General features: G+C 45.1%; 1 protein-coding gene across 3 annotated transcripts in view; it reads left to right on the top strand.

Annotated features, from left to right (window-relative positions):
* The window catches only part of jupb (junction plakoglobin b), an 84,393-nt gene that overhangs the window by 66,322 nt on the left and 4,282 nt on the right, over positions 1 to 13,789 (top strand). For all 3 annotated transcript variants that reach the window (XM_077194984.1, XM_077194986.1, XM_077194985.1), the window contains 4 exons: positions 8,857 to 9,009; positions 9,198 to 9,317; positions 10,989 to 11,139; positions 12,755 to 12,876. In XM_077194984.1, the coding sequence (XP_077051099.1) occupies positions 8,857 to 9,009; positions 9,198 to 9,317; positions 10,989 to 11,139; positions 12,755 to 12,876 (546 nt within the window). The remainder of the gene's footprint in view (positions 1 to 8,856; positions 9,010 to 9,197; positions 9,318 to 10,988; positions 11,140 to 12,754; positions 12,877 to 13,789) is intronic.

Raw genomic sequence — 13,789 nt, forward strand, 5'->3', positions numbered from 1 at the left:
ACCAGGCAGGGTGGGGAAGAACGATCACTAATGCAACACACATGAATCCCCCATGTCTGGAATGCATTGCATCATGTTTATTCCTCTTCCATTTGGAGAGGTTTCTGGCACTTGACATGTCTTGCCGTCCCACCCTGCAGAGATCCGCTCTATCAGCAGGCGTTCTCTAATCAGCAGAGGAACATTGTGGACTAATGATGCGTTGAGAAGGAGGCCGTAGGAAATTAAGCGTTTACGCAATGCTGTTTGTGCACAGATGATTAGGCAGAAGCAAAATGACTCCTCACGTAAATGCATGACATTTCCACTGAACTACATTGTGGAGTGACATACAGGTGATTTCACCTACAAAGACTTGCATGTGCATTGATGCATCCATAAACAGCTTTACATGCACTTACATCAAGCATCTCAACCTAAACTTTGTATTCAGCTCCATTTTTTTAATTAAAAAAACATTGTTGCATGTAACATCATTATATTGATGTCAGTGCCTAAGTTTCACTCGCCAGTCAGCACTTTGGGATTTACAAGAGTGAGTCACTTGTTAGAGATGATGACAGCTTTGAGGAATGGACTTACAGTGGAGTTGAACAATGATGGATTCACTACAGTTTTGTTTAGATTTAGGTTATGACTTTTTGTAAAGGGATGGAGGTACAAAATTGGGTCACGGTTCATTGTGTTTAATGGAATTTAGCTAAACTCATGAGAAAGAAAAATCTTTTTTATAGACAGCATTAAGATTCATAGAAGAGAACATTTTGGGATTTGGAGAGATGTTCGCTTGCTTTTTTGCCCTTGTTTCTTAGATTTTTCTCAACAACTTTGTTAATTTTTACCAAGACACCAAAGACTGCAATCAAAATCACATACCTGAATATAAACTTGTCAAATTCTTACAAAACCAAATAATGTGAGCTATACAATACCAATCATTTATTTAATGATTAAAAAAGAAAAACCGTTGTCAAAACGATCCGCGCTCACAAGGATCTGCGAAAACGACTAAAAACACCGTTAGATTCATGCCGGGCCAGTAGCTGGTGATGTCAGTTTGTAAAGAAACACTACGTGCCTATATACTGAACACGTAATACGCATGGGCATGATGTCACCGTTTTCACAAATTCACATTTTTGCTTTTACATGGAGACGATAATGGTATCAAGAACTTTCACTTTGAAACCGGATTTCAAACTCTTGCATTTTCAGGCTGACAAAATGTAGTTGTCGTTTAAATGAACAGCCAAAACTTATAAAACGTTTTCTGTTTTTAGTTTAAAAACAGTGTCGTGTAAACGAACCCTTAACTTTGCAAAGATACCAAAGACTGCAATCAAAATCTTCCAAAACCAAATTATCTGAGCTATTTATTTATTTCAGTTTTAGGCATTTTAAGGCGAGACACTACAGGTGAATAGTGTATTTTTTTTAACTAGCAGATATCACCATGAAACTTTGCCAGTTGATTACCTACATTAAAATGAGAAAAAAATGTATTACAAGTTTTCTGTAATTTAATGTTTAAATATGCAAATGAGGCATTGTCTAATTAAATATGCGCTATTTTGCATATATTTAAAAAAATGAAATCTGAGTATTGGACAAAGCCAGGTCCAAAATTATTTTTTCATTGTGTTCACATATTAGATGGGGAAAAAATTACAGAGGGATTTATGTATATCTACTTTTGATATCCTGCAAATCAGAATATACTGTCAATAGCCTTAAAAAAATATTTTTTCCATGTTTTTTGGAATAAAATGTTATATAAATCAGGCTAGGAATAATATATTTACAAATCCCTCTGTAAATGTCTTCATATTATAATTAGGTACAAGACTGGAAAGTTTGGTGTATATAGGTGCTACTGAACTGCAGATTTCGGACTTGGAGTATGAGAGAACAGTCATTTTGAGAAAACAGGCTTTAAAGATTTAGCATCAGCCAATGAGATTGCGCATTTAGAGTAAAATCCCCCTTTTACTTTCACGATTGGTTGGAGATAAAAAGGAAATGACCATATTTGGATCCGACAGTATTGTTCAGGAGAGAGAGAGCTTTCTAATGGTGTGTGTGATGACAGGGTGCAGATCGCGATCACGGAGCAGCGGGATGATTTATAACGACAACTTTTGACGAATTTATGAGAAATCTACAGACACAAACAGACAAAGTATAGTAAAATAAAGACCTAAATGTGTATTTTGGACTTTTTTTCACCACAAGTCTGAAAGAAGACATGTTATTGAAGACAAATATCCCAAAATCTCAAAATTGACCAGTGAAAAAAAAACGACTCGGTTACTAACGTAACATCGGTTCCCTGAGAGGAGGGAACGAGTATTGCGTAAGTAGCTTACGCTATGGGAAAACTCCTTTTCTCAAGAATATTGAAGTCTTTATGTAAAACGCATTGCAGCTGCACACCTGACAGCAATGAACGAAGGAAGCTCGGTCATTGGCTGTGCTGCGGCAACTTGCTCGAACCAATGACGGGGCGACTCTGAATGCGCGACCAATGAGCGCGCTTCGCGCCCGCGCGCGTCAGAGCCCGCCAAGATGGGCGTGGCCAACAGCTATTTATTGGGCGCCCCGTCATGAGAGTTCTTTAGGTTAAAACGACTGAAGCGAACTAACCAAGCACAAGCACGGCAGCTTACGCAATACTAGTTCCCTCCTCTCAGGGAACCGAGGTTACGTTAGTAACCGAGTCGTTCCCTTTCGAGAGGTCTCTCCTATTGCGTAAGTGGCTTACGCTATGGGAACACCATGCAAAACGCCGTGCGTGCTGAACTTCGCCTTATGATAGCCAGAGGCAGGTGCCTGAGCTGAAAAGCAAAGTTATCATCCAACTAGCCGGCAGAGGCGAGCTTTATACGTGGGAAAAATACAGAGCGGCTAGAAAGGCACTCAGTGTGACACAAGCACATACATAATCTAGATACGAACTCGTAGTTCAACTAGTATCATGCTGATAGTACATTGGAATGCAATGTCGGGACCTGTAGGTTGTAGAACCTGATAAATGTGGACGGTGAGGCCCAGCCTGCCGCCGCACAAATATCCTCGATCGGTATCCCGCTCGACCATGCCCAGGAAGAAGCCACACTCCTGGTGGAGTTTGCTTTGACTCCCCAGGGGCATTGAAGTCCCTTAGCTTCATAAGCCAGCGCTATAGCCTCAACTATCCAGTGAGAGATTCTCTGCTTTGAAACGGCGGAACCTTCGTACGGCCGCCAAAGCATACAAACAGTTGTTCTGTCTGTCTGAATAGGGCAGAACGCTCCAAATACACTCTGAGAGCCCTAACGGGGCAGAGTAGATTAGCGTCGTGTTCGTCTGCTGGAGACGATAGCGCAGTTAGGGAGATAACCTGTGCTCTGAAGGGAGTGGTGAGCACTTTAAGAATATACCCATGTTTCGGTCTAAGGACGACCCTGCAGTCGTTAGGTCCGAATTCTAGGCAGGCAGCGCTTGTCGAAAGCGAGTGCAGGTCGCCCACTCTCTTGACCGAGGCGAGTGCCAGCAAGAGCGCAGTCTTGAGCGAGAGCTGTTTAAGGTGCACGGTTCGGAGTGGTTCGAACGGGGGCCCTTTAAGAGCGTCTAGGACAGTAGCTAGGTCCCAGATCGGCACTGAGGGGGGGGCGTGAAGGGTTCATCCTCCTAGCGCCCCTTAGGAAACGAATAATTAGGTCGTTTCTTCCCAATGGACGTTCCATTACAGGGTTGTGTGACGCTGTGATGGCCGCCACATATACTTTGAGCGTGGAGGGGGTGCGGCCCGCCTCCAGAAGCCCTTGTAGAAAAGCGAGTACGTTCGTAATCTCGCATGTCTCAGGGTTCAGGCCCTTGGCATTACACCAGTCACTGAACACTTTCCATTCCTGGGCATATAAGCGTTTCGTGAAGGGCGCCCGCGCCTCAGCGATGGTTTTTAGCGCTCCGCTCGTGAGGTTCCTGGGAACCCGTTGAGGGGCCATGCATGAAGGGCCCACAGATCGGGGCGGGGATGAAATATCATCCCGCTGGCCTGACTGAGGAGGTCTGGCCTCAGTGGAATCGGCCGTGGTGCAGATTGCATTTGCATCAGATCTGGAAACCATGCTTGGTTCTTCCAGAGTGGGGCTATCAGAAGCACTGCGTTTTTCTCCTCTCTGACCCGACTGATGACCTGTGGCAGCATCGCGATCGGGGGAAAGGCATATAAGGGGCGGCTCGGCCAGCTCTTCGTGAAGAAAAGAGAGCAGTGCGCGTTCTCCTTGGAGGCGAAGAGGTCGATCTCCGCTTTGCCAAAGGTTTTCCATAACCACTGAATCGTCAGCGGGTTGAGAGCCCATTCTCCTGGGAGAATCTTGTCTCTGGATAGCATGTCTGCCCCCTGGTTCAGGGCGCCTGGCACATGCGCTGCTCTCAGCGAGCGCAAGTTGTGCTGGGACCATAAGATGAGTCTCCTGGCCATTGAATGCATGGAGCTCGACCTGAGTCCACCCTGGCGACTTATGTACGACACTACCGTCATGTTGTCCGTTCGGACCAGGACGTGTTCGTTTTTTAGATGTGGAAGCAGGGCTCTGAAGGCCAAAGCGACCGCTTTCATCTCCAGACAGTTTATGTGTAGGCGCTTCTCCGGGTTTGACCAAAAGCCGGAGACAGGCCTGCCCTCGTAAAGGGCCCCCCAACCTATTTTGGAGGCATCTGTCGTTATCATCTTTCTCCTTGTGTTCACACCCAGACTCACGCCTGACTGGTACCAGTCGGCGGCTTTCCAGTGCGTCAGGGCTTTTATACAGCCGTGGTTCGCTCTGATTAAAAAGTGGCCCGAACTCCACGCGTGAGTAGGGACGCGGCTCTTGAGCCAGCGTTGGAGAGGGCGCATATGCAACAATCCTAGCTGGAGTATGGCCGATGCTGAGGCCATGAGACCGAGCATCCTCTGAAACCGCTTGACGGGGGCGCGCGCGCCCGCCCTGAATGATGTTGCAAGGCGCCGGATGGTGAGCGCGCGCTCTGATGAGAGACGCGCTGTCATTTGCATCGAGTCTAGAACTATTCCCAGGAAAGAAATCCTCTGGCTGGGAGATAGTATGCTTTTTGCAAAATTGATTCTTACACCCAGGCATTCTAAATGGCTGATAATCCAAGATCTGTGTGTTATTAACTGACTCTCTGATTGTGCTAGGACCAGCCGATCGTCGAGATAATTCAGTATTCGCACTCCCCTTCGTCTCAAGGGGGAAAGTGCTGCGTCCATACATTTCGTGAATGTACGGGGAGCCAGGGACAGGCCAAACGGAAGTACTGTGTACTGGTAAGACTGTCCCTCGAAAGCGAATCTCAGAAACGGCCTGTGATGAGGCGCTAATGGAATGTGAAAGTAAGCATCTTTCAGATCCACTGAGAGAAACCAATCTCCTGGGCGTACTTGCGCGAGGATATGCTTGGTTGTTAACATTCTGAACGAGCGAATCATTAGTGCTTTGTTCAGGTGTCTGAGATCTAGGATGGGGCAGAGACCGCCATCCTTTTTCGGGACGAGAAAATAGCGGCTGTAAAAACCTGCCTCGCTCATAGAGGGGGGAACAGTTTCCACAGCGCCCTTTTCTATTAGTTTGCGCACCTCGGTGCGTAGAACATGTGAACCCTCCTTTCTCACTTTCGTCTCGACCACAGTCGTAAAACGTGGTGGTCTGCGAGCGAACTGGAGCGAGTATCCGTGCTTTACTATATTCAATACCCATTTCGGCATATCTGGAATGTTTTCCCATGCCGCTGCGTGTACAGATATGGGCTGAATACAGGCTAGGGGCGGGCCGCTGTGACGTAGGGACCCGGCCAGCGAATCGCCTGAGCTCGTAGCTCTCAGAGGCGCGGGCGCGCGCTGAGCAGCTGAGTGAATGGGCGCGTGTGTGCTTACAACAGCGCGCGCTATGTCTGTAAAACTCGCAGCCTGAGCTGGGGTTGTGTTTGATACTGTAAGGACAGTGTTTATAAGTGGGGGTGCATAAACAGTGGTAGGCACACGCGTCACTTTTATAATGTTTCCCGCTTTTACTGGGGATGAATTCATAACTGTGTGAACAGTGCTTGTGTGTAGTGGTGCGTACATGACCGTAGGCACGTGATCTACATTCATGGGGCGCGCAGCCTGAGCTGGGAATGGATTTGGCACTGTTTTGACAGTATCTGGGAATGCACACTTTGTGGACATGTGAACCCTTAGTGACACAGGCAGAAAAAGACTCTTTTTGTGTTTTCTGTGCGTCGCCGTAAAAACGGCGTTTGTTTGCAGGTGAGCGAGCTCTGTGACTGGCCCATTGATTACTGTATGGACATTTCCAGCCGCCTGTAAGGGGACTGGGTAATGTTTGAGCTTTTGCAGAGAGAGTGGTCCGGCTTTTGCGAGACACGCACTCTCTCTTCTCATTCCTGTGGCTAGGACGGCTTTCGAGGCTCAGGGTTCAGCACAATCTTGGGCCGAGGACCCCGTCGCTCAGGAGGGGAGCGCGAGCGGCGTCGAGCGTCAGCCTGGGGCGCGGGCTGAGAGGCGGTGGGAGCTGTTCTAGCCCGCTGCGGCTGTGGCGGTCTCTGTCTGCTCTGCGATGAGCTGGAGCGCTTGGGCAGGAAATGGCGCATAGCTTGTGAAGCGTTCTGGGCCTCAATGAAGCGTTCGGCGAAACCTTTAACCGCCGGTCCAAACAGCCCGCTGGTGGAGATAGGCGCGTCGAGAAACGGCACCTTATCCGCGTCCTTCATCTCCGTCAGAGTCAGCCACAGATGGCGCTCGAGAACAGTCAAATTAGCCATGGCGCGGCCAATAGACTGGGCGGTGGCCTTCGTGGCTCCGCGGTGGTCCTTAAAGGCTTCGGGTTCGGGGCCAGACTCGTCCATAGAGCGGAGAAGCTTAGCTTGGAACACTTGAAGTACCGCCATTGAGTGAAGCGCTGATGCAGCTTGGCCGGCGGCGGCGTAGGCGCGACCGGCGAGAGCAGAAGTAGTGCGGCAGGGCTTCGAGGGGTGGGAAGCTTTGGCTTTCCATTGGGTGGTGGAGGGCGGGCAGAGATGATTGGCCACGTCGTCCTCGAGGGGCGGCGTTCCCTCGTAGCCTCTTTCCTTCGCGCCGTCCACAGAGGAGAGCGACGAAGGAAAAGAAGGCTTCAGACGCGCAGAGTGGGGGGCTTTCCATGACTTGGTGAGTTCGTCATGAACTTCCGGGAAGAAGGGAGAAGGCCTTTGCCGAGGGGCCTGCTGGCGCCCCTGCAGAAACCACTCATCCAGTCGGCTTCGGGTTGGTTCTTCGGGAGAAGACCAATCGAGCCCGAGGTCCTCTACGGCCTTCGAGAGGACGCGGATAATCTCCGTATCCATGGTGGAGCCCCCGCTCGTGCTAGCTAGCGTCGACGGGGCGGGGTCGAGAGTGGAGCCCGGCCAGTCGTCCGATGCAGCGTCGATGGACAAGCTGTCATCCATTCCCCCATCGTCCTCGGACGCGCCGAAAGTCACAAGGCCCACCGCTCTGCTAGAGAGGTGTGGGTCCGGCTGGGTGAACTGAACCGGCGGTGGGGAAGGCAAGAGCGGCGGTGAAGCACGCGGAGACTGGCTCGGCGTGACGTCATTGAGCTCCGGTTCAGGAAGCCTCTGTGAGCGGCGCTTTTTCTTAGTGCGCGGCTCAAACAGAGGGGTGGCGGCGATGGGCTCGCTCACGGCGAAAGCGGCGAGGCGAGCCCGCAGTGCGGAGAGACCCAGGTCATGACATTCCGGGCATCCGCCCTTGGTCAAAGCAGCTTCTGCGTGGTCCCGGCCCAGGCAGCGAGCGCAGATGATGTGACGATCCCCGTCCGGGAGAAGGTCTCTGCACGACGCGCAGGAAGGCATTTGAAACAACGCCTCAGAAAATTGCTCTTTTACAAGTGTCGCGGGGCGAACAGATGTAAAGATACTTGCGTGTGTGGCACGCCGGATGGCTCAGTAGGATGGCGTTCGAAGGCGGCTGAAGGTGCCGACGTCCTCGTAGCAATCCCGCTGGTATGCTTTTCGACGGCGGCGAAGGCTTCAATAATCCGTAGGATCCAGCGAAGAAGGTGTTCGCTGAAGGAGTTAAATCTAAAGAACTCTCATGACGGGGCGCCCAATAAATAGCTCTTGGCCACGCCCATCTTGGCGGGCTCTGACGCGCGTGGGCGCGAAGCGCGCTCATTGGTCGCGCATTCAGAGTCGCCCCGTCATTGGTTCGAGCGAGTTGCCGCAGCACAGCCAATGACCGAGCTTCCTTCGTTCATTGCTGTCAGCTGTGCAGCTGCAATGCGTTTTACATTATGACTTCAATATTCTCGAGAAAAGGAGTTTTCCCATAGCGTAAGCTACTTACGCAACAGGAGAGACCTCTCGAAAGGGAACGATGTTTTTGCCTGCCGTGTCTCGCCTTAAGAAAAAGTGTCAGGTAACGGTCATATATAAACTTTACATATATATATATATATATATATATATATATATATATATATATAAACACTATATATTTCAAATGAAACAGAGCAAACTCTTATTTTATGTAGAGGGTTTTTTGGAAATCATTCTCAGCTTTGCCAAGATACCAAAGACTCAAAATCATGTATCTCAATAAAAAATCTACAAAACTCCCATCAAATTGATTCAAAACCAAATTATGTGAGCTAATGTATGTGATCCTTGTTTATTTATTCACTGGTTTTAGACATTTTAAGAAAAAAAATTTGGAAACCATTGCATCAATCCATTTGTGAGCAGAAAAAAAACAAGAAAATAATTTACTAAAGAAGTTGGCAAAAATGTTATGAACAGTAGTTAATATGCTGTACATTTTTCACACTATAGGCCACAGTGGGCTTGATTCGCAACTTGGCCCTGTGTCCAGCCAATCAGGCGCCTCTGAGGGAATCTGGGACAATCCCTCGACTGGTCAACCTGCTTTTGAAAGCTCATCAGGAAACTCAAAGACACGGCTCAGGGGCCCAGCAGACCTATCAGGTGCATTTGAAAATATTTCTACCTGTGCATGGATTTTCCATATATCCTAGTTGGCCTCTTTATTCACCCTCAGATATAGGCTGAAGCCTCCAAAGGGAGGTTAAAATACAATCCAATTAGCATCAAGGCCCCAGTATTTGGCATAGACCAGGTCCCTTTGGTGTTTAGAGTTAATCTTTTTTTCACAGGATGGCGTGCGAATGGAGGAGATTGTGGAAGGCTGTACAGGAGCTTTGCATATACTGGCCAGAGATCCGATCAACCGAGGGGAAATCGCCAGCATGCAGACCATTCCTCTGTTTGTGCAAGTACTGAACCAACTTATGGCATTCCTGGCAGTGAATCTGATTCATCTGTGTGTGTTGTGATGTGTGGGTGTTGTGGTGCGATGATGACTGCAGGGTGTCTGGCTGCTGTTTGTTTTTGTGCATTCATCCATGTTTATATTACACTACCAGATTCGGGGAAGCTACTCTTAAAGCTTTCGTTTAAACTATTAAACAAGCTACTGTTTGAGAAGAGAAATGCAGTTCTCTTAAAAAAGTATTTAAAAAAACGAAATACCCTTAATGCTTAACTATTAAATAATATAATTTATGATTAATAAGAGCCAGCCTTTTCTGGCACAAAAAAATTAATAATTTTAATTGGGTCACAGTAATAAAGTTGAATATATTCACTTAAATACAACTAATTAAGCTTAATTTATATACTGTAACTGAGTTTAAGCATATTGATAAACAGTAGGTTTTTAAAGTGCCCCTGTAGTCAATAATTGTATCACTTAAAACTCATCTTTGATTACCAAAATGACATATTAAACGTTTTTTCCTTGAAAAAAAATGTCTTCTTGCCTTAAAATAACTTTACACCCTTGCCTCATTTAGTATATGCGGTTCTATAAATATGCAAATGAGCCCCGCCTCCACTCACACCAGGGGCACGTTCAAGCTCAAACCGGCGGGCGAACGTTTTGCTACCGTTTCCGGGTTGAACGACATGGTTCTTGGAAACGGATACGTTTTCTCTTGTTTGGTGGGTGTGTCAAAAATCTCAGCCCAATCAGCAGCAACATGTATATAAACCACGCGGTATTAAAGAGACAGCTCGCACAATGGGTCCAAGTAAAGTCGTTGAGCTGCAGCTCGGTATATGCAACAATTGAAGATATTAGAAGACATGTTTGTCTTTTCATCTTGAAATGCGAGGCAAATGTTAGATCACAATAATTAGGAACCACAGTTTCCACAAATCCCTTCACTCGATTGGGGTGTTCTCCTTTTTTATGGACAGCAAGGGCAGTGACTGTAACATCGAGCGTATTGTGCTGTATTAAACAAGTATTTTTAGCGATTTCATCAGGCTCCGAAAATTCTTCTAAAAGAACAAAAAGAATGGCCTTCTCAGCTGCCATAGTTCCAACTCTTGCGTCATCAGAACGTTTTTTAATGCACCACCGTTTCCGTTTAAAAAACGTTTTGCAACTTTTTGTCGGGGCAGAATGCCGCCCAGCCCAGATAACTCGTTGACGATCACACATTGACGTGATTGGTTACAAGGTAGTCTGATTTCAAACCGCGTTTTTGATACTGTCTTTGGTTCACTGCAGTTTTAAGGAGAAAATGCTCAGCAATGGTGTTGACATGCATTTGCACATGGTTTGTCTTAAAGCATATTAAAAACACCACATAGATATACTGTATAAACAACATTAAAAACCTGATTTTCACCACAGGGAGTCTTCAACAAAATATTTTTACAGAACTAAAATGTCACAAAAGGACATATGTGCAGGTATTAGTTTTGGTTATATATATAAACTGATGAGTCAAAACATCATGACCATTCACAGGTGAAGTGAATATCATTGATCTTCATTGAAAATCTAGTGTGTAGAAAATGGCAAGCTTTGAATAAAGTGGATGTGATAAGACAACAGTGAAACCCCTCTCATCCTTTGACTTCCTCTTTCCTGTTAGCTTCTGTACTCATACGTGGAGAACATAAAGCGCGTGTCCGCCGGTGTTCTGTGTGAACTCGCTCTGGATAAGCAGTCTGCTGAGATGATTGACGCAGAAGGAGCATCTGCACCTCTTATGGAGCTCCTGCACTCTCCCAATGAGGGGATTGGTGAGTGACGCCCATCGAGAGAAAGTTTAATAGCACGCTTCATGACTAATTACATGTTGATAAAACACTGAAATAAGCCATATGTCATTGGACAGATCATAGTCTGGACAAACACTGTGCAAACCTTCCTCTTGATTTTACATCAGACTCCCAGTGGAAGCAAGATGATACAGAATACCGGCAGCAATGAGATATTGTGTTTACAGTACCTTACCAGCAGCTTTCATACACTGCCATAAACACTGTCTCCTGTATCCGCTTGTCAATGACAGTCTGCAATAGACAGAGATGCAGCATGACTTTAGTGTCTTCAACACGTCAGATAAAGAGCAGAACACACAAGAGAAGCTCCAGCTTGCCACATACTGTTACAAATGGCTTTTAGTCTCACAAGCGGAGGAATACATTTCTTAATCTGGCCAGGAACCATCTATTTACATATAAGAAGGTAATAATTATATAGACATTAAATATGTAATGCAGTTTCTTTTTAATACATATTTCCTACACTTCAAAGATTTGGGATTGGTAAGGTTTTTGTTTTTGAAAGAATTTTTTTTATGCCCAGCGAGGCTGTATTTATTTGATGAAAAATACAGTAAAAACAGTAATATTGTGAAATATTATTACAATTTAAAATAACTGTTTTCTATTCGAATATATTTTAAAATGTAATTTATTCCTGTGACGTAAAGCTGAATGTGCTGGAAAAAACGCGGATAAGTCGCCTTTATTATTACATTTCGAAATATTGTAAAATACCATAACATAAGTTATAATGGTGTCCATTTAAACAATATTTATTATAAACGCCAAACCTTAACAAATTTATGAAAAGAGTGACTGTGCATGGAGATGTAACTGTAGAGCTAGCTTTGAGAGCATAAGATCCCACCCTGCCTTCAGAGCGCCACCAAAGCCACGCCCCCTTCAAAACACATGAACACACACAGCGGGGAGCAAAACAAAAGTGTCACGAGAGACTGCGTTTCGGTGGTGATAGTTTTGCCATTGAAACGCATAAATTCGAGTCACAAATTGCTCTGAGTATAACGTCACGGGTTTCCATCTCTTACAAATTGCAGTAGTTATGGCGTAGACGCAGCATAAGCTGGTTGTTTGGTTCAGGCGGCTTTAAAAGTGCCTTTTAAAGGTTGCTGCTGTTTCTGTTGCGGCGCTCAGTGACTGACGTCTGTCTAACTCTGCATAGCATGAAATGCGCTGATGATGTGATGTCTGCGCGAGCAGGGGTGCGGTAGTATGGAAATACATACGTTGACAGGCAGGTAAGACATCGTATCATTGGATTCGGACCTAATGCAATGATTGGACGAACATTGTATGGTCCTACGCCTTCCACAGACGAGATATATACATATAAATACATTTAGACCACTTAATGATTGCTATCAGGATGTGAAAAAACTTTCAACCAGCATATCAAAAAGGTTGGAGCAAATCACCTACCCTACTTTTAATGCATTATTTAAATTTTTCACCAGTCTCTCACCAATTTTTCACTTACACCATATTTGCATTCTGCTGCAGTCCAGAAAGTATGGTAATAATAATATGTAAATAATGATCACATCTCTCATCATTGTCTCTTCCTCAGCCACCTATGCTGCGGCCGTTCTCTTCCGCATCTCTGAGGACAAGAGTTCAGACTACAGAAAGCGTGTGTCGGTGGAGCTCACACACTCCCTCTTCAAACATGACCCTGCAGCGTGGGAAATGGTGAATATATGTGTCACACACCACACTCTGGCACACTCTCAGATTACTGGACATTATTATTAATGAGATCATTTCGATTATGTATGCCATGTCAATTTTTAGCAATCGTAATGAAACAATCATATTGATATGGCATAAAATTTGATAGATTATTGAATAATAATGTGTGCATTAGTTTCCAGTAATTCAATGTTTCAGTGTCAATTATTTTTTTACTATGCAGCTATTATATGACCGTCACATGCACATGGATGTTTTTAGGCTTGTGTGTGATCAGAACAAAAAATGGCTCAAAAAATGATGTTGGTTATGAGAGAATCATCATTACTTTGTAGATGTCACTTGGTTTGATATTTTGTATCTAATGCAATGACATTTAAATACTTTAATACTTTTTGGGCCACTGCATAGTACAGGAAAAGTTCATTAAAAATGTCAATTCTGTCATTATTTACTCATGCATTTTAAACGTGTAACTTTAGGAAACACTTCGTTTTACAGTACGTTAACTTATGTGTACTTACAGTGTACTTACCTAAGAAAGTACTGGGTAATAACGCCTAATTTTACAGTGCGTTAACTTATGTGTACTTACAGTGTACTTACCTAAGAAAGTACTGGGTAATATAAGGTAAGTACATGGGTTAAGGTTAGGTTTAGGAGTAGGTTCAGGGTTAGTACCTAGTTATTACCCAATTATTGTAATTACTATAATAAATACATAGTATGTACATGGGGAACAGGACTGTAAAATGAAGCGTTACCTAACTTTCTTTCACCCAGGGAACACAAAAGTAGACATTTATAGCATGAATTATTATACTCTACTTAATCAAGGCTGATTTTATTAACATAAAAAACAATTTTTAAGGAAAAAAAGCTTTTAAGAAAGCCAGTTAAGCAAACACAGGAC

The sequence above is a fragment of the Siphateles boraxobius genome, unplaced genomic scaffold, assembly GCF_051911475.1.
Source record: "Siphateles boraxobius isolate OS27281-9 unplaced genomic scaffold, OSU_SipBor_1 33, whole genome shotgun sequence".
Taxonomy (NCBI): Eukaryota; Metazoa; Chordata; class Actinopteri; order Cypriniformes; family Leuciscidae; genus Siphateles; species Siphateles boraxobius.